General features: G+C 38.7%; 1 protein-coding gene across 15 annotated transcripts in view; it reads left to right on the plus strand.

Annotated features, from left to right (window-relative positions):
• NCOR1 (nuclear receptor corepressor 1) overlaps positions 1 to 24300 on the plus strand; it is a 155308-nt gene that overhangs the window by 15883 nt on the left and 115125 nt on the right. For all 15 annotated transcript variants that reach the window (XM_040630098.1, XM_040630099.1, XM_040630088.1 and 12 more), the window contains exons 2-4: positions 3227 to 3404; positions 11324 to 11457; positions 22142 to 22334. In XM_040630098.1, the coding sequence (XP_040486032.1) occupies positions 3297 to 3404; positions 11324 to 11457; positions 22142 to 22334 (435 nt within the window). In that variant the 5' untranslated portion in view covers positions 3227 to 3296. The remainder of the gene's footprint in view (positions 1 to 3226; positions 3405 to 11323; positions 11458 to 22141; positions 22335 to 24300) is intronic.

Here is a 24300-nt window from a genome sequence, read left to right on the forward strand (position 1 = left end):
GGACTGCTGCACAATCATTTTTACTTTTATTTTTTATTTTTTAAAGATTTTATTTATTTGGAAGAGAGAGAGACAGTGTGTGAGCATGAGCTGGGGGAGGGACAGAAGGAAAGGGAGAAGCCCACTTCCTGGTGAGCAGGGAGCCGGATGTGGGGCTGGATCCCAGGAACCTGGGGTCATGACCTGAGCCAAAGACAGATGCTTAACCGACTGAGCCACCCAGGCGCCTCTCATTTAAAAAAAAAAAATTTAAGGTTTGTGTGTGTGTGTGTGTGTTTTAAAGTAATCTCCATACCCAACATGGGGCTCAAACTCAAAACCCCAGGATGAAGAGTCGCAGGGCTCTTCTGACTGAGCCAGCCAGGTGCCCCTGTGCAATCATTTTTAAATCTTGTGGTTGCTTTGTATAGTTTTGTTTGTTTTGGGGTTGGTAATTTTTTAAAAACAGCTTTATTAAGATACAATTCATATACCGTGCAATTCATCCATTTAAAGTAATGGTTTTTAGTATATTTAGAGATATGTGCAAACATTACTACAGTCAATTTTAGAACATTTTTATCACCTCAAAAAGAAACTCCAGTACAATGGAATATTATTATTCAGCCCTAAAAAGGTTGGTAATTTTGGTATATGCTACCACATGGATAAATCTTGGAGATACTGTGCTAAGTGAAATTACCCGATCAGAGAAGTCCAGATACTGTTTGATTCCACTTCTGTGAGGTGCTCAGAGTAGTCTGATTCATGGAGACAGAAACTAGAATGGGGATTACTGGGAACTAAGGGGAGGGGGAATAGGAGTTAGTGTTTAATGGATATGGAATTTTAGTTGGGGAAGATGAACAAGTTCTGAAGGTGGATGGTGGTGATGTTACAGAACAGTGTGAATGTACGTGATGCTACACAATTAGACACTTAAGAAGGGCTAAGATGGTGAATTTTATGTGAACTCTACCACAGTAGTTGCTGTTCCTCCATCGCCATCCTACTGGGGTCTCTGAGCGGCCATTAATCTACTTTCTGTCGTGTAGATTTGCCTCTTCTGTATTCAGATGAAAGGAATTGCACAGAGTGTGGGCTATTATGATTGGCTGCTTGTATTTTTGCATAGTGTTTTCAGGGTTTGTCCAAGTTATAGTGAGTACCAGTACTTCATTCTTTTTTGGTGGAATAATGTTCCCTTGTATGGATATACCTGATTTTATTTATCTATTTATTACTTGATGGACATGACATTTGGGTTTTTTCCAAGTTTGTGCAGTTATTTTAGGATTTAACTTGAGCTCTGACAATTCTAAGAAATAAAAACCTACTCCATCTATTCTAAGTAAAGGAGGACTCACTGTAAGACTATGTAGGTAGTTTAACAGGTATCCAAGGTCAGCGTAGGGAGTTCAGCAGCTTCTCATGGGACTGACCCTGGAGCAAAGGCTCAGGAGCCAAGGCAGTTGCTACTGTGTATCCTGGGCCTGCAAGGGCTCTTGGCTCCCCTTGTCTCTGCATGTCTTCTCTAGTTTGTGTCTAGACTCGCATTCTCTGCTCCCTCTGTAACCTCTCTGGCACATGCTTTAGCTCACCTTGACTCCTACTCTGGCTACTTTGCAACTCAGTTCCCTGTAGCTGAGTTTCTCAATTCCACATTCCGGGCGAGGGATCGAAGTGGTACATGCCTTGTGCACTAGGGGAGTTCATTGCTATAAACATAATGTCAGAGCTTCACCTTAACTAGGGGCAGATTCTCCAGAAGGAGTGTGTGCATGGACCTAGGTGTGACTGGCCTTTCTAGGTCACTAATGCTAGTCAATCTAGCATTACTTAATTCTCTAGGCTACTGGTCATCAAACTTGTTGGTCTCAAGAATCCTTTATACTCTTAAAATTATTTAGGACTCCAAAGAGCATTTGCTTATGTGGGTTCTATATGTTGATATTTACCATATTAGCTATTATAGTGGACATTTTAAAGATACTAATTCATGTAAAAATAATGTAAATGTACCATATGCTATTATAAATAACGGTTTTTATGGTAAGTAACTGTTTTCTGGAATAAAACAAAACTTGATGAGAACAGTGGCATTGATTTACATTTTTGCAAACCTCTTTGATATCTGGCTTAAAAAAATAGCTTTATTCTCAAATCTGTTTCTGCATTCAGTCTTGCAGTATATTGTTTTGATTGAAGTTTATGAAGAAAAGCTGATCTCATGCAGATATGTATTTGGAAAAGAGAGGGGTATTTTAATAGCCTTTTTAGATAATTGTAGATATTCTTTGATACCACACCCAAACCGGACAAGTGGCAATTTTTTAAACGTTAATTGCTATGTAGGATCTGAAACCATATCAATGAACTTTTCATATTCTATCACATTAAACTTTTATTGGGTTGTCTTGTACTTTATTTGTAGTAAAATGTCTTATACTTTAAATAAATATTACATTCATGAATAATTTTGTAACATTCTGTATTGGCCATTTGGAAAGTATTGATTCATTGAATTATACAGCTATTTCAAATGTTGACATATTTCATCATGTAATATCAAAAACTCACACTTGTTAGTATCACCACCAGTCTTGCCAGAAAAGTCTTTAATGGTGGGGAAGCTGTCAAGCTCATGGAAGCAGCTAAAAGTTTTTCCAAAATAATAATTTTTACAAATACTGGCAGTTGTTTTCCTTGAAGTGAGAAGCCTACTTTGTTCTTCCTTGAACACTTTCTCATCCTGAATGTCTTCTTAGGCCATTATTTGGGGGGCAGTATTATTTAATGAAGATAATATTTCTTTTGCACAAATGCTTGCCTTATAGGTACTCTGGAATCTTTTTAACAGTTGACTTTTTATAACCCCAAAACTTACACCCATAGATTTTGTTTCTGTAATAAATCACATTTGATTCTCAGACATTTATCCAAAAAAAGGACATTTGTTGAGCATTTGCCATGTGCAGGTCCCAAGCTGAGATTGTCCGTACACCTTTTTACTTTCTATAGCCACTGATGTTGTTTGTGATATATTAAAGAACTTTTTTTAAGTCTACAAGAAAAGACCCATTAATGTTTTTCGAACCCCAATAACTTCTATTATATTAAGTAAATACATGAGAGAAAGCTTTTACTGGTAATTGTGGTTTTATTTATGTAGCTGTAGTTGTAATTTATTAGAAGTACACCCGGTGCTTTAGTTCTTATCAATTCTATTTTTTCCCATCCTGTTTAGGTGGTTTCCTAGAAACATGATTGTTTGTTGGACTTGATCTCACAGCCTGGTGAGGACTTCTTTACTGATAATGTCAAGTTCAGGTTATCCTCCCAACCAAGGAGCATTCAGCACGGAACAAAGCCGTTATCCTCCCCACTCTGTCCAGTACACCTTTCCCAGCACGCGTCACCAGCAGGTAAGGAAAAATACTATGCAGTTGTGTAAGCTGTGTTTGTGTGTGTTTTACTTTCCTGTTTAATACATTTGTTGGTCAGAAACCAAATGTAATTGGTACATCTATTTATTTTAAATGTCAAGAACCATTCTCAAAGATGGGAAGCCAAAGATTAGGGATTACTTTGTCTTAGTATGGCTTTATGCCATATTTCAGGGGGTGAACATGTCTGTTTTTGTTTGTAGGAGTTGTTGATAGAAAAATACCAGTTGTCTAGGGTTTCCAGGTTAAGACCTATGTTTATTGCTCCAAGTTCTGGTTGGATATTAAGCTGGCCAGATAATTTGGCCTTTCTTGAGTGATGGCCAGGATAGGGCCTGTATCTTCTCGGGAGGTTGATGGCAGGAAGATTAAAGAGTGTGTATGCTGATTTACCTGGTGAAAAATAAAACATGAGGTGAAATTATTAGCTCAGAGTGGGCTAGGAACAGGAGTGTAAGAGGTTTGAAGAAAAAAGGGAAGAGGAGGATAAAATGGTCATCTCAGAGAAAAAGAAAGTAAATTTACCAGCAAAACCTGTTCAGTGCTACCAGAGACTCCTTTGAGTGTGGTCATGATTATGGAGTGAGAATGGACATTGTTACCTTGTTCCTATTTTGGGAAACATTCACTTTTCAATATTAAGTATGTTAGTTGAGTGTTTTTATAGCTGCCCTTTTTCAGTTACAGAAGTTGCTTTGTATTGCTAGGTTGAGGATTTTTATCATAATTGGGTGTTGGATTTTGGTTGCGTTGTCCTCTCTCCATCCATGTTCTTTGTCTGAATACTAATTTCCTAGATTATGGTTGCTTCTTTTTTTTTAATTGACTATTTAAATTTATATACAATAAAATTTTATTATATTGTACATTTTGACAGTTCATACACCCATAAAAGCACCCCCAAAAGGAAGAAGTAGAGTATTTCTATCACACCATCCCTTCTCCTCCATCCAGGTCAGTCCTCCTTGCCTACTTTCCACAAACCTCAGCTCCCAGGAAACCACTCTNNNCTTTTTGTCATACCAGATTATACATGTTTTGAGTTTTATATGAACTCTTTTATTTGTGGCTTCTTTTGCTTCCCATAATGTCTTTGAGATTTATTCATGTTCTGGTGCATTCTTTTTATTGCTGTGTATGGATTTACCACAACTTACCTAGTTACCTATTCCAGTTTTTGGCTATTATAAATAAAATTATTCGGAAAACATGTGTCTATGTGTTTGTTTTATCTAATTATATAAAGAAGTATTGCCTTATTAATTGTATTGTTGGAGAGCATGTGTTTTAGTTTTTATCAAGTCCAGTTTATTAATTTTTGTCTTTTATATTTCTTGCTTTTTGTGCGTAGTTAAGAAGTTTTTGCTAAACTCCAGGTCACTAAGACTTTCTCCTATGTTTTCTTCTCTAAGTTTTATAATTCTAGGTTTTACATTTACATCTATCACCTATTTTGAATTAAATTTTGTTTATGGTGTGAGGCAATGATTGAGGTTATTGTTTTGCATACAGCTTTCCAATAGTTCTAGAAACTGGTAAAAAGATTCTTTTTTCCCCACTGAATTGCTTTGGCAGTTTTTCACTGAAAGTCAGTTGACCATATATGTGCAAGTTTGTTTCTCTATACGGTTTTCTGTGTACTGTTCTACTGATGTATTTTGTGTATCTTTAGCTCCATCTATGTATCTATGTAAACAAGCGTGTAGTGTTTTAATAAAGCACTTCACACTGTCTTGGTTATTATAGCTTTATAATAAGTTGAAATTGAGTAGTGTGATTCTTTTCTGAATTGCTGTTTTGAATATTCTAGTTCTTAACATTTCTATATACATTTTAGAATCAACTTGTCAGTTTCTACAAAAAAAGTTGCTTTTTTTTTTTTTTAAGATTTATTTATTTATTTTGAGAGGAGGGGGGCAGAGGGAGTCAGAGAGAGAATCACAAGGAGACTCTGTGCTCAGTGCAGAGCCCGATGCGGGGTTCAATCTCATGACCCTGAGATCACAACCTGAGCCGAAACCAAGAGTCAGATGCTTACTGACTGTGCCATGCAGGTGCCCCTTGCTGAGATTTTGATTGGATTTGTATTGAGTCTAGAGATAAATTTGGGAGAGAATTGACAACGTAACAACTTTAATTTTTCTGGTTCATGAACAACATGGCATAACTCCATTTATTTTGGTCTTCATTAATTTTTCTCAATAATGTTTTATGGTTTTTAGTGCATAGGGCATGTACATCTTTTGTCACATTTTTCCCTAAATATTTCATGTTTTTTAAAAGATTTTATTTATTTGAGAGCGAGGGCGGGGAGGGGCAGAGGGAGAGGGAGAGGAAGAAGCAGAATTGCTCCTGAGCAGGGAGTCCGATGCAGGGCTCGATCCCAGGACCCCGAGATCATGACCTGAGCCGAAGGCAGACGCTTAACCGACTGAGCCACCCAGGCGCCCCGGTATTTCATATTTTTGATGCAATTGTAAATGTATTGCTTCTCGAATTTCAGTTTTCATCGCTACTATGTCTGTTGATCTTGTATCCTGCAACCTTACTTGTTACTTTTAGTTGGTTTTTTATAGATTCCACAGGACTTTCTATGTCGATGATCCTGTAATCTGAGAATAAAGACAGTTTTGCCTGTACCTTTCCAAACTGGATGGCTTTTCTCTTTTCTTCCTTTTTGTACTGGCTTTAATTGCTAGTAAAAGTGTTGAAGAGGAGAGAGTAGACACCCTTGACTTATTTCTGATCTTAAGAGGAAGGCATTCCGTCTTCGACCATTAGGAATGTTGTTAGCAGCTGATGACTATACCTGTCGTGGGAAACATTGAGTAATATGTAGAATTGTCAAATCAGTATGTTGTATACCTGAAACTAATATAACATTGTATGCTGACCATGCTTCAATTAAAAAAAAGAATGTTGTTAGCTTGGGAAGTGTTTTCTCCTCCAGTATTTTCTTTTTTTTTAAAAATTATATTGTGCCTCATTATTTTTTTATTATGATTAACATATGTGTTATTTGTTTCAGGGGTACAGGTCTATGATTCATCGGTCTTACACAATACACAGCGCTGTATTTTCTTGAAGAGTTTGTAGGATTAGTATTTTTTCTTCCTTAGAAGTTTGATAGAATTTTTCAGTGAAGTCATCAGGGCCTAGAATTTTCTTTGTGTGAAGAATTTAAATTATGAATTCAGTTTCTTTAATAGTTACAATTCAGATTCTTTATTTTTTTTCTTGACTCAGTTTGGGTAAGTTTTGTTCAATATATTAAATTACATAAGTTGTCATACTATTCCCTTTATCTTAATGTCTTTGAGATCTGTTTTGATATTATTCCTCAGGTTGATAATGTTTTTCCCTTCCTTTTTTTCTTTATTAGTCTGGCCTAGAGGTTTATCAATTTAATTGATTCCTTTCTGAGAATAACTAACTTTGGTTTCATCCATTTTCGCTTTTTTCCTATTTTATTTTTTTCTGCTCCTTATTATTTTGTTCCTTCTCTAATTGCCCACATATACAACATTTCTGGAATCTTTCACTGCTTTGTGTATATTCAGGTTTCCTTTTGATACGATTTTCCTTAGGCCTGAAGAACATCATTTCTCTTAGTGCAGGTCTTTTGGCAGTGTACTCTCAGCTTTTATTTATCCGAAAAAGTTCATTTCAGCTTTATTTTTAGAGAATATTTTTGCTTGATACAGGATTCTAAGCTAACGGCTATATTCTTTTAGCACTTTAAAAGTTGCCATTTGTTGTATTCTGGCTTGTATGGTTTCTGACCAGAAGTCTTTGGTCATTCTTATCTGTAAGTATCTTTTCCCCTCTTTGGTTACTTTTAAGGTTTTTTCTCTTTATCACTGGTTTTCAACAATCTGATTATGATGTGTCTTTGTTGTGCTTTTTGAATGTGTATGTTATTGTCTTTGGCATTCTCTGGAACTTCATGCTTCTGTGGATTTATAATTTTCATAAAATTTGGGCAATTTTCAGCCATTATTCAGATATGTTTTTCTGTCTACTCTCCCCCTAGGTTTTCTTTCTTTCTTTTTTTCCCCTTCCTGAAATACCAGTTACTTATATTTCCTATTATCCTACAGTTCACTGGACTTCATTTTATTTTTTCTGTGTTTTTCTGCTGCAGTTTCCAACCTATTTTTAATTTTATCCAGTGAAATTTTCGTTACAGGCATTGGATTTTTTTCATTTTTGAGTAGAATATGAACATTGTGAATTTTACACATTTTAGTGCTGCCTTTTGTTGTATTCCTTTAAAGAAAGTTGGATTTCTTCTGGTAGGCAGTTAAATTACTTTTGAGGTTTTTCTTTAAATTCTTTAAGGGCGAGTCTGGAGTAGTCTTTATTCTAAGTCTCATTTGTCCTCTACTTCTAAACTTGTCTCTTCTGGGGTATTTAGTGATAATTTCATGTATTCATTGAGGTTTCTTCCTGCTGGCTGGAGGAAATTTGAATGAGTTCTGGCCCTGTGTAAGCTCTGGGAATTGTTTTATAGTTCCTCCGAACTGTTCTTTCTAAGAGCAGCCAGAGATGTTTAGGACTGGACTGTGCTCTCCCCTGTGCATTTGCAGGTTGGAATTCAGCCAATGACCTAGGAGAACCCAAATTCACGTTTCAGGAAATCTTTCTATATGTAATTCCCTCTTCTCAGAAAGTCTGCAGAAATCCTGTCCATAGGACTTGATCAAACTAGTATGGTTGCTTCTTCAGTGAACAAGATTATAGGGCACTGTTTGGATTCCCTTCCCAGGGATGCAATGTGGAAATTGTCTCCAGGCAGAGAGCCTCGAGTGCAGTAGGACTCACCTGTTTGTGTGATTTTTCTCAGAGATTGAGTCCTGTGCAGCCTATTTTCCAGGGGTCTGAAGGTAGTTAACTACATTTTGCTCAACTTTTTGGCCGTTTACTGTGGGAATGTAATTCTGGAGAGTTATGTGCTCCCAGCTGGAACGTGCAATGCACTGTTGTCTCATTTCACTCCTTACTCTTAATTTGTCTTGCTGGATTCATCCATCCTTTAGAGATTCTTTCAGAGAGTCTGTGGTTGGTAAGTTTTCTGAGTTCTTGAATTCTGAAAAGTTTGTAGTCCTAAAATTTGAGATGTTTTGGTTATTGAATTTGTGGGTTCAAAGTTGTTTTGCTCTGAACTTAGAATATGTGATTTGTCTGTTTCCTTCTATATAGTGTTGCTCATGAGAAGATTTTTTATTACGATCCTTATTACTTCGTAGGAAACCTATTTCCTGTTTCTTTTGACACCTAGTCAAGTTTTCTCTTTATCCTTGCTTGTCTGAAATTTTTGTTATGTCCATCTATTGTGATGGATTAATTTTTAAACTATGCCCAGCTTTTCTCTTAGGCCCTTTTAAATCCAAGGACTTTGTCTTTTTGAACTTCTGAGAAATGTTCTTGTTCTGTTATTTCTTAGAATATAGCCTCTTACCTTCGGGTATTGGAGGTTGGAACTTTTCACTCTAGCTACCATTTTCAGCTTTTCTTCTCTACTTTCTAGAGCTCTGTGCTTCTCTGTGTTCCAAGAGAACGCTCTGTTCTGTCTTTGCTTTCATTTGCTCTTCACCTGTTCTACTACCGCTTAATTTCACCGATCAACTTTTTAATTTCTTTGATTGCTATTTGATTCCTTTTTTGAGGATATCATTTATAGTTTGGTCTTTTTTACTTTTAGTCTTTTATCTATTTCTTTATGTAAACTATTTTTTGAGTGAGTTGTGGTGCTTTTTAAAAAGTGGCTCTGACTTGGGACGCCTGGGCGGCTCTGTCAGTTAAGTGTCTGCCTTCGGCTCAGGTCATGCATGATCTCAGGGTCCTGGGATTCGGCCTGGGTTGGGCTCCCCGCTCAGTGGGGGGTCTGTTTGTCCCTCTGCCCCTACCCCTGCTCATGTTCTGTCTGTCAAATAGATAAATAAAATCTTAAAAAAAGGTGGCTCTGACTTTTCTTTAATGTTTAGTGTTTCTTGATTATGTTTCCAACTTTGTATCTGGTATTTTTTCTTAGATTATGTAAAAATTATGTTTTACTATTATCTGCTTATAGCAGAGGGCTCTGGACCTCTTACCTATTCTGTGTTTCAGTCTGTACTGCTCAGTTTTATCTGCTTATGATTAAAATTTTTTTTTGTTGACATGTAATTCATATAAAACCATTTTAAAGTGTATAATATAATAGCTTTTAGTATATTCACAGTGTTGGGCACCCATTAACATTGGATTCCAGACTTTTTTTTTTAAGCATTTTATTTATTTGAGAGACAGAGTGAGTGAGAGGAGAGCACGCAAGTAGGGGCAGAGGGAGAGGGAGAAGCAGACTCCCCTGCTGAGCAGAGAGCCCAACGCAGGGGCTCTGTCCCAGACCCTGAGATCGTGACCTGAGCCGAAGGCAGACACTTAACTGACTGAGCCACCCAGGTGCCCCTTCCAGAACTTTTCTGTCACCCAAAATGAAACCCGTACCTCATAGTAGTTAATCTCAATTCCCCTCTTCCCTCCATCCCCTGGCAACCACTAATCTACTTTCTGTCTCTATTTTGTTTTTTTTTTAAAGATTTTATTTATTTATTCGACAGAGATAGAGACAGCCAGCGAGAGAGGGAACACAAGCAGGGGGAGTGGGAGAGGAAGAAGCAGGCTCCTAGCGGAAGAGCCTGATGTGGGGCTCGATCCCATCACGCTGGGATCACGCCCTGAGCCGAAGGCAGACGCTTAACCGCTGTGCCACCCAGGCGCCCCAATATTGATTTGTTTTTTTTTTTTTTTTTAAGGATTTTATTTATTTATTCGACAGAGATAGAGACAGCCAGCGAGAGAGGGAACACAAGCAGGGGGAGTGGGAGAGGAAGAAGCAGGCTCATAGCCTGATGTGGGGCTCGATCCCAGATCGCTGGGACCACGCCCTGAGCCAAAGGCTGACGCCTAACCGCTGTGCCACCCAGGCGCCCCTGATTTGTTTCTTATAGACATTTTATGTAACTGGAATCATAAAATACGACGTATATATGCTATTTTTAGTTAGCAGTATATTTTCTAGGTTCATCTGGGTTGTACCCTACTTCACTCCTTGTTATGACCGAATAACAGCCCGCTGTACAGATACACTACATTTTGTTTATCCATCATGAGTCACTGGGCATTTGGATTCTTCCTGCTTTCTGGCTATTGTGAATAACAACTGCTCTGAAAATTTGTGTACAAAGTTTTGTGTGTGGACGTATGCTTTTAATTACCTCGTGTATATACATAGGAGGAGAATTCCTGGGTTATTTGGCAGGTCTAAATATAAGTATCTGTTTATGATTGTTAGCACTAATAGGTTTCTTTTGAAAAGAAGCTTTTGTCTTTTCAACAAAAAGTCAAAAGTAGGAAAACAAACATTGAAAACACCCACCTGGAATGATGGAGAAACTATTACTTTTAACTAGCAGGTTGAGTCTCTGGACTTCTGTCTCTTCATTTGTAAATATACATGGATTTAACTCAGTGGCTTCTGTGGCCCTTCCAGCTCACCCATTTTGAATTTCAGGTTGGATTGCTTTTTAGGATTTCCTATTGAACCGTGAGTTTGAGATCTGACTGCTTGAATAATATAGACTGGGAGCTACTGTAACGCATGTTATTAGGAGAATGAATCAACTGGACTGAACACCAAATTTCATTTTGAATTCTTTTGAGCGACATGCAGTTAAAATGTTGGTTGTTTTTGGGTGATGGGGAAGAATCAGAACAGTGAAGGATGGAAATCGTCCTTGCTGTTTCCTTCCGTACTCAGGGGTCCATAACTGCCTCTGTACAGTTACACTTGGTTTAGTTTCACGACGCCTTTCACTTTTTGGGTAGTAAGTAATTCATGATTCTTTTAATCCTAGGAATTTGCAGTCCCTGATTACCGTTCTTCTCACCTTGAAGTCAGCCAGGCCTCACAGCTTCTCCAGCAGCAGCAGCAGCAGCAGCTTCGCAGACGGCCCTCCCTGCTTTCAGAATTTCACCCGGGTTCTGACAGGTAACGGCGCGCTTCTGCATGTCCGTCTAGGACGGAACTTCTCAAGTGTGTGTGTACTTCGCAAGTGTGCCATTGGATTTAATGTGGTTTCTATTCTTATAATTTTATAACCAAGCCATGACGGGTCATTTATCGTTTGTACTTTGAGCTCTTTGATGTTTGTTGATCTTTTGCAGTAGTTCTCCTATAGTTAAACTCCTAGAACTTGTTTCCAGAGTTCAGAGTTCCTTCTGTGTAGTGGGAAGTCAGGTAGACCTAGGTTGCAATCCTGGTCAGCTTGTGGCCTTGGTCAGGTGTATAATAAACTGGTGGTCTTAATTTAGGCTGCATATTAGTACCACCTTGGTTCATAAACTTGATGCCCAAGCCCCATCTCAGAAGACTTAAATCAGTTCCTGGGATTGAGCTCAGGCATTCGTGTGCGTCTAGAGTTTCCCAGGTCATTCTCATTTGCAGCTAGGGTTGCAAATTACTAATTCAGACTCTTTAAACCTTAGTTTTCTCACTTGTAATAATGACAATAGTAATGACAACTTCCTCAAAGGAGAGTATTTGTTGGCCCTGTTCATGGTAGACATTCATTTTCCTCAATGTCCTTACCATCTCTGCTCTCTCTTATCCCTATCCTTGCTCTTAATCTAAAGTATTTTGAAATATAATAGCTACTTTTATTAAATCGCCTTTCTGGCTTTTTTGTTTGAGCAATTTAATAAAGAACCTGATTTTCTATTTTAAAAATATGTTTATTGTTTGGGTTTGAAGATGATAAAATGATTGAAATTATTTGGCTGTGTTTAAAATTATTATAAAATACAGTTCTTGGTGAAGGTTGTGGAGAGAATTCAGATCACTCTCCTCCGTAATATCTAGCAAATATACAAAAGTAGCTCTTCAAAAAGTGGCTAAAAATCATCCTGTATAAAGAAGGAAAGGCATACAGCTACTGCCATAAACTTGGAAAAGTGGCACTCAAGAAAGGACTTAGAAGAATCTTGTGTGGCTTAGCCTCCTAGTTCCTACTTCTATTCTCAAAGAAGCAGTGTTGAAGAAAGAAAGACGGCCAGTAAAATCCTAGGGTTTCTCATAAATACTCCCTAATTGAGAAAAACGTACTTGGTGAGGGTGTAGTGGTGGTGAATTGTCTGCTTGGGAATCCCCATCGTGCCATCTTGCAAGAAGGGCAGGCATGGTGTGCTTTTTGCCAAAGCGATGAGCCAGAGCCCTCAGGACTGGTTACATGTCTGGCTTGTGGAGGAAACCAGGATCCTCAACAAAGACTATCATAGCCCCAGCCAAGTTTTCATCTCCTTTGCCCATTTCTCTGTTCCCTCAGGCTGTAGAAAAAGAGAGAAAGCCAAACCCAGTCCTCTATCTGTAGACAAATGCCAGGCAGAGGAAAACCCCCACACACCATTCTACACCAAAGAGAAAATCTGGGTAGGGCTGCTCATGGTGTACCCGTGTAGTAGGGTAATGATGCCACAAATGGGGCCAAGGTATGCCTGGAAAAGAAAATTAAAGAAAGCAATACAGAGTGTCAAAAACAAAGACCCCCATGGATAAGAAGACGAAAACTGAAAAACTTGCCCCTAAGTGCTGTGCACTACAGGAGAACTTAAAATTAATAATAAGGTCTTTAAAAGGTACAAGGCAACCCAATTAGATAAAATGAAAGATTGGTCATTCCAGTGCTCCCAAGCTCACCATTATAAATATAATATAAGTAAGAACAAGGAATAAAACGTGTGGCTAAAAGTTAGACTTTTGTCGTGGAAGAAAGTCCAGAGATAGAGTGAATGCAGAAGAAAAGGATAGAAATTAAAGCGATTAGAAAGAAGTTGTTAAATACGGAGGATAAATTAAAATCATCCAACATGTATCATAAGGACATGTGTTTCTGAGATGGAGAACCTGCAAAGGAAAGGAAATAATATTCACAATTTTTTAAAAAGAATGCTTTTTTTCTTGGTAAAACGAAGGAAGAACTCTGTAGACTGATAGGACATGCCTCGCTCCAGGGATCACTTACGCAGAATGATCAACACCAAGACAGATCCTGGTTCAGTTCTTAAAGTTCAAGGATAAGTAAAAGAATCAGAAATCCAGGAAGCAAAAGAAATCCTTGACAAGGAAGAAAAAAGGAGTCTGGCTTCAAGCTACTACAGTGATAGAAGATAGTGGAGCAGTAGCCACAAAGTTCTGAGAAAATACACTGAGATCTAAGAATATTATATGCCACTTAATTTTAAGAGTAGAAGCAACAGGCAGATAGTTTTAGATGTGAAAGCGCTGATCATCTAAAACTTGAAGAATTTCTAGGTGATGGAACCCAGCCAAAGAGTGGACGGATGGACGCCATGATAGAAGGCCTGTAGTAAAGCCACATGCCCCTTAAGTAAAAGTCTGTGTGAGACACTTAGGTGAATTACGGTTCCATCCTGAACCTCAGTAGCAAATCTTGACAAAGTAAAAAATGATATAACTACAGGATCTAGAGGCGATGTAGGTATTGGGAGACTGGTTCGAGATACGCACTTGAAGAGTGCCCGGAAGTGATTTGATACTTCTGAAATGGAATTGTTAGGTCAATAAAAAAATTCCCATCTTAATGCTTTTCATAGTTTTCCCCCCTTCAGCAGTAATTTTTTAGGAACTGATTTCTTGTGGTAAAGGAGCACTTACCTGAAGTACTGCAATTCCTTCCTTTTTTTTTTTCTTTTTAAAGATGTTCTTATTTGACAGAGACAGAGAGAGCACAAGCAAGGGGAGTGGGAGCAGGAGAAGCAGGCTCGATCCCAGGACCTGGGATCACGACCTGAGCTGACACTTAACCGACTGAGGACAGGCACCCCAGCAATTTCTTCTTTTAAGCTTTATTTCATTTTATTTTTTTCTCTTTATTTTTAGGTGTACAAAAACAAACCAAATAATCTTTACTTAAAAAAATACTGTATATGATTCTTTTGTTGCTTTATTTTTGCCTGTATATCCATCCATCCATATATACGAATATAAGTGATGACTGGGAATGGGATTCACCTAATTTTGGCATTGTTTTTGTGTGGTGGGATTTGGGGTGATTTACTTCTTAGGTTTGTTCTTTATCCCTGGAATTTTTTGGTTAGGAAATCTATACCATTTTATAAACAGTACTCTTAAAATATAAGAGTCATTTCTGGGTGAATATCATCAATGATATTTTCTAGATTTCATCAGAAAAATTAGTCTGCATAATTAAGAGTATTTGGATATTTAGATGAAAAGATGCAGAACAGTTGAGGTAGTTTCAGGTATTATAAAAGATTTATTGAAATTCAGATAATTGGTTTTTCTTTGAGCAATAAAAGAAGCCAAATCATGCTTGTAAATTTGAAAATTTAGGTGAAATAAATTTTGTTTCAGAGAATAGCTTTCCATAGCTAGGCATAAATAAAATTAGTTGATGTAATTCTAGATGATTTTTGTGGACCACTGTTTTTGAATAGCTATGAACTTTATGACATATTTCCTCTAATGAGGGTTATCTTGTCTTTAAAATTAAAATGATAAGGTATAGGTATATTATAGTAAAAAACCCAATTAATGACTTTAATTTGTTTTAAAGATATTTAAAGATGATATTAAGAGGTCATGGAAGTCAGTAGAATGGAAGAACCTTTAAGTTTAAAAATCTACAGAGATTTTTTAGTATGAAAATCTGATTTTTTAAAATACCTTATTTATCCATTCATCAGTTGATAGATACTTGAGTTTTCACTTTTTGACTGTTATGAATAATGCTGGTAGGAATATTTATGCACACATTTTTATGTGACCATGGATTTTCCTTTCTCTTTGGAATATGCCTAGGAGTAGAATTGCTTTATCATATGATAGCTCTCTGTTTGTTTGCCATTTGAGAAATGACTATACTGTTTCCGAAGTGGCAGTACCTTTCCACTGGTGTTAGTTTTTAGAAGGCAATATGTTCATTTAAAATGCAGATTTCACACTTAACTCCCCCAGGACTCCAATATAAAATTGCATTTGTTTTTGAAATTTTAAATGTTAAATTATACATTTACTTATCCATGAGTAGTTTGGGCAAGCTGAAATGGGAAATAGCCTGCTTTTTTTCTTTCTTTCTTTTTTTTTTTCTTTTAAAGGTTTTATGTATTTGAGAGAGTGAGCGAGTGTGCCCGTGTGCATGAGTGGGGGGTGGGGCAGAGTGAGAGGGAGAAGCAGACTCCCTGCTGAGGGGGGAGCCTCACATGGGGCTCGATCCCAGGACTCCAAGACCATGACCTGAGCCGAAGGCAGATACTTAACTGACTGAGCCATCCAGGCACCCCTAGCCTGATTTCTTGATGGAAAGAGAGTTTTCTATACTCAGTGTTTGTCTTAACTGTCCTGTGTCCTGGTAGCCTTATGTTTCTCTCCAGCACTGGGTGGCTTCGGTAAATCTCATAGGCAGGTTCGCTAGAGGTAAAATGCAATACAGGGAAGTTAACTTTTGTAGGTTGCGGGGACAGCTGAGGGTTGAAATCCTGCTTGGGCAGGTTGCGAGGCCTGTGTACCAGAGGGTTGCATTTGCTTATAGACATTTCACTCACAGTTTTCTTGCAGGCCAGCAGTGGCCCTGATTCTAAGTGCTGTGTTAAGTGGCTGGGGCTTTAGTCTAATGCTGAATGCTTGTTTTTGATAGATGACCTCTGGCTGCTCTGTGGGGGATGAATTTGAGGTGGATAGACTAGAAGCAGAGAGAACATGTGAGAGACCTGAAAGAGAGAGAGAGGGTGCGGGCATAAGGTAGGGTGGGGGATGAATTTGAGGTGGATAGACTAGAAGCAGAGAGAACATGTGAGAGACCTGAAAGAGAGAGAGAGGGTGCGGGCATAAGGTAGGGTGGTGGAATGGAGTTTGAGACGAGACAGGCTGGAATCAGGAGGTGAAGCCGCCGAGTCCTAGCAGTTGGCAAAGGTGAGGGAGGAGACCTGGGTGAATCTTCGGTTTCTAGCTTGTCCGATGGCTGTTGGTTCCATCACTGTGACACTGGGATAGAGATCAAGTAAAGAGCAACAGGGAAAGACAACTTGAGTTTGGTATGAGTACTTTTGAGGTTCCTGTGAAGCGTCCAGGTGGGGTTGTATCTAACGTGCTCGGGGGAGGATCCAAATCGGTACATGTGATCCAGGGAGGGTGGAAAATGAGAAGCGCCAGAGTTTAAGGATGAACCCAGAGGGTCCCCAACATCTAAAGGTAGTATGAGGTGGAAGCCTCTGAAGGAGAGAGAGAGAAAGGAAAATGATTTTGAAATAGTGGTCTTCAAATTTGTTCCTTGCATATTTCTCAAAAGAATTTCGAAAAGCTGTATTGTACAATTTTAAGTTGACATCTGAAGTTTTTCAGATGTCTTAAAAGATGAATATAATTTGTCATATTGAAAGTAATTGACATTTTAAAGCAACACTGCTGCAATACATTTTTAAACTTATCTGATGTAATCTAAATACCATAGTGACTTGATACCCTCATCCACTTAAAATGATACTATATATGAACAGACTTTAACAGAGCTGCTTATTTTACTCCTTTTTTCCTTGGAACTCCTATGTTCATACTTTTTTCACAAAATGTATCCTGACGCGATTTGTTTTGATTACTCATTGATCCACCTTTCTTATTTCTACGTAACAAAAATATGGAAAAGTATGTTTCTAAAAGATCTATTTAAAAAACTTCTGGATTGAAATATTATTACAGGATCAAAACAGCAATCATTTAAGAAAATTGAGAAAAACAAATTTATCAAATATAAGTAAAATTTCATGGAAATGCACCCATGCATTAATGAGATAGGGCTGTTTTCAAGATATTACTTATTGTTCTTATTTTTTATTCTGGTATTTATCCAAGACGAAAGTGTTAGTTAACAACTTAAGTTCCTCAGTTGTGTTGAAGGCAGACATTTGGGAACTGTTGGCTTGCAAAAAGGTTTGTCTCTTTGCAGCCCTGGAGGTATTTACACTTGGGGGACAGCGCCGCAGTGTAAGGTCCAAGAAGGCTGAGCCAGAAGCGTTTTGTGCGAGCACGTTGAGAGAAGGGCAGTTGTGGAAGAAGCAGAGAGGGGAGAGCTCCAGGTTTGTTATTCAGTAGGTCAGTGTAGGTAAAGAGTGGATAAGCAAGCTCAGGATCTCTGGAAGTTGACTGTTTTAAAATGATCTGTGCTCGTATTCCCTGCGGAGAACCGTTGTGTATTGGAGCAGAAGATTGTTAGAGCCTGACAAGCAGGGAAGACAGTGTCCTGGAAACCTAGAGGTGGAAGAGTTTCAGGAAGGAAGGAGAAAGTAAAGGATAGCATGTAGCAGACAGGTCAGCAGATGTCTAAAAATATTCTTTTGCTTTCAGTATCAGGAGGTCATTGCTGACTTGAGCGAGTGGTGACCTCTTGTAATACGATGAAACGATGGGGGATTAAGTCAGAGTGCAGTGAGTTGAGTGAATGGAAAAGAGTAACTGGTGAAAAAGAGTGTAAATCATCCTTTCAAGTAGTAGTAACCTTCTAATATAAAATTTTGTGTTAGTGTTTCAGATCTCTCTCTAGTTCCTAGGCTAGTCTTTATTAATCATGATTCTAAGAATGAATTTGTGTGTGAACTTTTTTATTGTGGTAAAATATATGTAACATAAATTTACCATTTTAACCATTTTAAAAATGTTCCAGTTTAGTGGCGTTAAGTGCATTCCTGTTGTGCAACCATCACCACTATTTCCAGAACTTTTTCATTACCCCAGAGAGAAACTCTGTTCCCATTAGGCAATAATTCTCCCTCCCCCTCTCCTCCCAGTCCCTGGTAACCTCTAATCCACTTTCTTTCTCAATGAATTTGCCTATGAATTATTTCTTATAAATGGAGTCATACAATACTTGTCCTTTTGTGTCTGGTTTATTTCACTTAGCATAATGTTTTTAAGGTTTATCCATCTTGTAGCATGTGTCAGAACTTTCTTCCTTTTTGTGGCAGAGTAATCGTCCATTGGGTGCTGTATATACCATATTTTGTTTATCTGTTTATCTGTCCGTGAACGGGGGTTGTTTCCTTTTGGCTGTTGTGAACAATGCTGCCTTGAACTTTGGTGTACAAGTGTCTGTTTGAGTCCGTTTTTACTACCTTTGTATCAGAGTCCCTGTTTTCAGGACTTGTGGATATATCCCTCATACACCCAGGTGGAATTGCTGTGTCATATGGTAATTCTATGTTTAGCTTTTTGAAGAACTGCAAAATTTTTCCACACTGGCTATATAGTTTTACATTCCCAGTGGGAGTGGACGAGGTTCCAGTTTTTCCACATCTTTGTAAACACTTGTAAACCGCCCCCTCCCCCGCCCTGGTTTTTAAAACAGGTTAAGCCACTCTCCTGGGTATTAATGGGTACCCCATTGTGGTTTTGATTTGTGTTCTCATAATGATGAATGATGTTGAGCATCTGTTCGTGCGTTTGTTGGCCATTTGTGCATCTTTGGAGAAATGTCTGTCCTATCCTTTGCCCATTTTTCTTTTTTTTTTTTTTTTGGAGGGGGTTGTCTTTTTATTGTTCAGTTGTGGAAAGGAGTTCTGTATATTGTGGATATTAAAGGCTTTTCAAGGGGCACCGGGGTGGCTTAGTAGGTTAAGCGTCTGCCTTCGGTTCAGGCCATGATCCCCTGGGGATCAGCAGCGGGGGTGGGTGGGTGGGGGGGTTGTCTGCTGCTCCCTCTCCCTCTGCTCCTCCCCCTGCTTGTGCGCGCTCTCTCAAATAAAACCTTTTTAAAAAGCTTATCAAATACATGATTTGCAAATAACTTCTCTCATCTTCTGGGTTTTCTTTTCACTCTCTTGATAGTGTCCTTTGATGTACAAAAGTTTGAAATTTTGTTGAACTCGAGTTTATCTGTTTTTTTTTTCTTCTGTTGCCTGGGATTTTGGTTTGAGATCCAGGAATTCATTGCAAAACGCAAGGTCAGGAGGATTTCTCCTTGTGTTTTTTTCGAGGATTTTTAGAGTTTTCGGTCTTACCTTTGAAATCGGTGATCTGTTTTGAGTTAATTTTTGCAGGTGGTCTATTGTAAGGGTCCAGCCTCTTTCTTTAGCATGAGGATAAGTAGTTTCCCCAGCGCCGTATGTTGGAGAGTTCTTTCCCCCATTGAATAGTTGTGGCACACCTGTTAAAAGTCAACTAATGATAGATAGAAGAGTTTATTTCTGGGCTTTCAGTTCTATTCCCTTGGTCTGTATGTCTGTCCTTATGTCAGTACCACACTCTTGGTTACTGTAGCTTTGTAGTAAGTTTTGAATTGGCGAAGTAGGAGTTCTTCTAACTTTGTATTTCTTTTCCAAGATTGTTTTGGCTATTTGGGGTCCTTTGAGATTCCATGTGAATTTTATGGTGGCTTTTTCTATTTCTCAAAAAAAACACCACTGGTATTTTGGTAGAGATTACATTGGATCTGTAGATAGCTTTGTGTAGTATTTTCATCCTAACAGTACTAAGGCTTTTAGTACATGAGTGTGAGATGTCTTGGTATTAATTTAAGTTTTCCCTAATTTCTTCAATGTTTTGTGGTTTTCAGTGTGTAAGTTTTGGGCCTTCTTGGTCAAATTTATTCCTAACTTTTGTTCTTTTGGATGCTGTTATAAATGAAATTGTTTTCTTAATTTCATTTTCAGATTGTTCATTGCTGGTATATAGAAATACAACTGATTTTGCATGTTGAATTTGTATCCGTGGTTTTTGCTTTATTCATTTATGAGCTCTAACTTTTTTTTGTGTGTGGATTTTTTTTTTTTTTTAACATTTTATTTATTTGTCAGAGAGAGAGAGAAAGCACAACTAGGGGGAGCAGGAGGCAGAGGGAGAAGCAGGCTCCTGATGCAGGACTCGATCCTAGGACCCCCCCCCCGCCCCGCCCCAATCATGACCTGAGCTGAAGGCAGATGCTTAACTGACTGAGCCACCCAGGCATCCCATTTTTTGGTGGATTCTTGATATTTTTCTACATATGAGATCATGTCATCTGGATAGAAGTACTTTATGTCTTCCTTTCAGATTTGGAGGCCTTTTGTTTCTTTTTTTTGCCAAGTTCTCTGACAACTCCCAATACTATGTTGAATACAAGTGGCAAAAGCTGCCGTCCTTGTCTTCTTCCTGAGGCTTTCTATTGCACTGTATTTTGTGACATCATTGTGAATTTTAGGAAGATAATGGGATTTATATCTTGAATGAGATTTCAGATTTTCTTTTTAAAGATTTTATTTATTTGAGAGAGAGAGAGAAAGCGTACAAGCAGGGGGGAAGGGAGGAGGCAGAGGGGGAAGAAGACTCCCTGCTGAGCAGGGAGCCAGATGCCGAGCTTTATCCCAGGACCCTGGGATCATGACCTGGGCTGAAGGCAGACACTTAACCAACTGAGCCAACCGGGCACCCCCAGATTTTTGAAATACAATAATTTTATAGACTTCAGGGTTTATTTCATCATCTCTTCTAAAAAGGAAACCCAGTGATGGGGTGCCTGGGTGGCTCATTCACTTGGGCAGCCGGCTCTAGATTTTGTCCCAGGTCATGGTCTTGGGGTTGTGGAATCGAGTCCCACATTGAGCTCCATGATGGGTGTAGATCCTGCTTGGGATTCTCTCTCCCTCTCTCTCTGCCCACCCTTCCCCTGCCTCCCCCCCAAAAGTTTAAAAAGTTAAGAAAAATAAGAAGGAAACCCAGTGATAATCCTTTTCATTGAGAAATATTTTGTGAGACATTTGTTTAAAGGTTGGCCACAAAGTTAAATGTTGCTTCTGTAAATATTTGGTAGGAAAGGAAAAGTGAAATTAATGAACGCCCACACACAGTACTCTGTACAGTACGTCATGTAAAGGAATCAGAGACAGATTCCTGACTTTCAAGACACTTATGTACTTGCAGAAACTAGACAGAATACGTATTTTGGGAGTCAGAATTTCACAGCAATGTTACATTTCCACTCGAGATTAATCTTTAAGTCTTAATACCTCACAACTCAAGTCATTTATGTTCCCATGTACAGTTGCTGGGAGATATGTTTTTTCCTGCTTGTTTTTATTATTGGTTCAAAATGGTGGCTTTTCTAGTTTAGATTGTACTAAATTGAATTATTATGGCATAGGTTTAAAAATAGTATTTTAAGGCTATTCCTCAGCAACTTCACATTTTCTGCAAGTTGAAATCTTTTGTTATGCCTTTTACTTTACTGCCACTCCCGTCTCCCCTGAAGAAACTTTTTTCTATTAGAATTAGAAGTTTAATAGCACTGGGGCGCCTGGGTGGCACAGCGGTTAAGCGTCTGCCTTCGGCTCAGGGCGTGATCCCAGCGTTATGGGATCGAGCCCCACATCAGGCTCCTCCGCTATGAGCCTGCTTCTTCCTCTCCCACTCCCCCTGCTTGTGTTCCCTGTCTCGCTGGCTGTCTCTATCTCTGTCAAATAAATAAATAAATAAATAAAATCTTAAAAAAAAAAAAAAGTTTAATAGCACTTTACGTATATTCTTTGTCTGGGGTGGGGGAAGGGAGGACAGGGGTTCACTCTAAAAGTAAGCATAATTTTCGCATTTATTTCAAAGTCCAGCCAGGGATGTTAGCAGGAAGTTGTACATCGTTTTACAATTTTCAAGTGTTTCTTTTCTTTTTGTGTGTTAGGCCTCAAGAAAGGAGAACTGGATATGAGCAGTTTCACCCAGGGCCATCCCCCGTGGATCATGATTCCCTGGAATCCAAGCGACCACGTCTGGAGCAGGTTTCTGATCCCCATTTCCAGCGCGTCAGCGCTGCGGTCTTACCTGTAGTGCACACGCTGCCAGAGGGGTTGAGGTCTTCTGCAGATGCGAAGAAGGTAAATATTTGTTCTCTTCCCCTGTGGAGTTGTCGGTCTGTAATGTTGATTTAGCCATATCCAGGCACAGTGCCTAAAAGAAAGTCCGATTATGCCAGTCTCTAAAGGTTAGTGCTATGGGAAAGTAAAAATTTTGTTAAACAAAACTGAAAACCACAGACTTAGTGCTCCAGACTTTGAAAGTCAGTACTTTTGACTCTTTGGTAAATGAAAACAATCTGAGGACTGCTGTAAAGAAAAATTGCTATTGAATAACTCTCAAGCATTTTGCACTGGCTCGCTGGGCTGTAAAGTGTGGTCAGTGGTTCTCAAGACAACCACAGTTTTGTTAAATTTAAATTAAATTTAAAATAATCCCCTTAAATTCAGTTGCAGTTACCATGCTTGTAAGTTTTATACAGAAAATAAAATATTTTTCTAATCTATGTAAAAAATCGTTTCTTTAGAAAACTTGAAAAATACAGAGGAGAAACTATTACCCATACTTTTTTTTTTTAATTTAAATTTTCGTTAGTTAACCTAACATAGTTAACATAAGAAATAGTATTGGTTTCTGCAGCAGAATTCACTGATTCATTACTTACATGCAGCACGATTCCATTCGCTCATCACAAGTGCCCTCCTTAATCCCCTCACCCATCTAGCCCCCCCCCCCCCAGCTTGTTCTCTGTCCTTAAGAGTCCCTTATGGCTTGTTTCCCTTTCTCCTTTTTTTCTTTTTCCCTTTCCCGTATGTTCATCCGTTTTCTTTCTCAGATTCCACATAGGAGTGCAATTGTATTGTATTTGTCTTTCTCTGACTGACTTATTTCACGTGGCATAATGCCCTCTAGCTCCATCTACATCGTTGAAAATGGCAAGATTTCGGGTTTTTTTTTTTTTTTTGTCTGTTTGTTTTAAAGATTTATTTATTTATTTATTTATTTGACAGAGATAGAGACAGCCAGCGAGAGAGGGAACACAAGCAGGGGGAGTGGGAGAGGAAGAAGCAGGCTCATAGCGGAGGAGCCTGACGTGGGGCTCGATCCCATCACGCCGGGATCACGCCCTGAGCTGAAGGCAGACGCTTAACAACTGTGCCACCCAGGCACCCCGAAGATTTCATTTTTTGATGGCTGAGTAGTATTCCATTGTATATACATGCCACATCTTTTTTTTTTTTTTTTTTTAAGATTTTTTTGTTTATTCATGAGAGCGAGAGAGAGCACCAGCCAAGAGCATAGCAGTGGGAAGGGTCAGAGGGAGAGGGAGGAGCAGACTCCCTCTGACCCTGAGCAAGGAGCCTGACTCGGGGCTCAATCCCAGGACCCCGGGATCATGACCTGAGCTGAAGGCAGATGCTTCCCCTGCTGAGCCACCCAGGCGTCCTGTGCCACATCTTCTTTATCCATTCATCAGTCGATGCACATTTGGTTTCTCTCCATAGTTTGACCTGTAATTCTGTTACGTTGGAGAGAACTACTTTTATTATGTAACTGTATTTTGTGACATTTCAAACAGTGTATATTGTGAACTTATGAGGAGGTTCTATTAAGATCAAACCTCTTCTTGTGTTTATTGTCGCTTGCCTTTTGTGAAATGCATGTTTGTGCAGTATGCCTCATTCTGTTGCTGGGTTTATCTTTTTTTTTAAACTGTGTATTTTGCTTATCATTAAATCTTCAGATTAGGAAGTGCCTGGCACTTAGTAGGTACTAAATAAATATTTGTTTTAGAAATAATAAACTCATTCTTTGATACTTTTTTAACAGTATAGCGTTAACCCTATTGCTATCCCTGCTTCCCCCGCCCCCCGCCCCGCCTTTTTTTGTTAGCAGATCTTTCTCCCATAATGTTTATTTACCTTCACGGTTAATGGTCCTTTCCAACTTGAGATCGGGTAAATAAGTACCCACACATTTTCTTTGGGTTTTTACGCAGGGAAAGTGGTTTAAAAGATAGTGAATATGGGGGCACCTGAGTGGCTC

Source organism: Ursus maritimus, unplaced genomic scaffold (assembly GCF_017311325.1).
Source record: "Ursus maritimus isolate PB19 unplaced genomic scaffold, ASM1731132v1 scaffold_14, whole genome shotgun sequence".
NCBI lineage: Eukaryota > Metazoa > Chordata > Mammalia > Carnivora > Ursidae > Ursus > Ursus maritimus.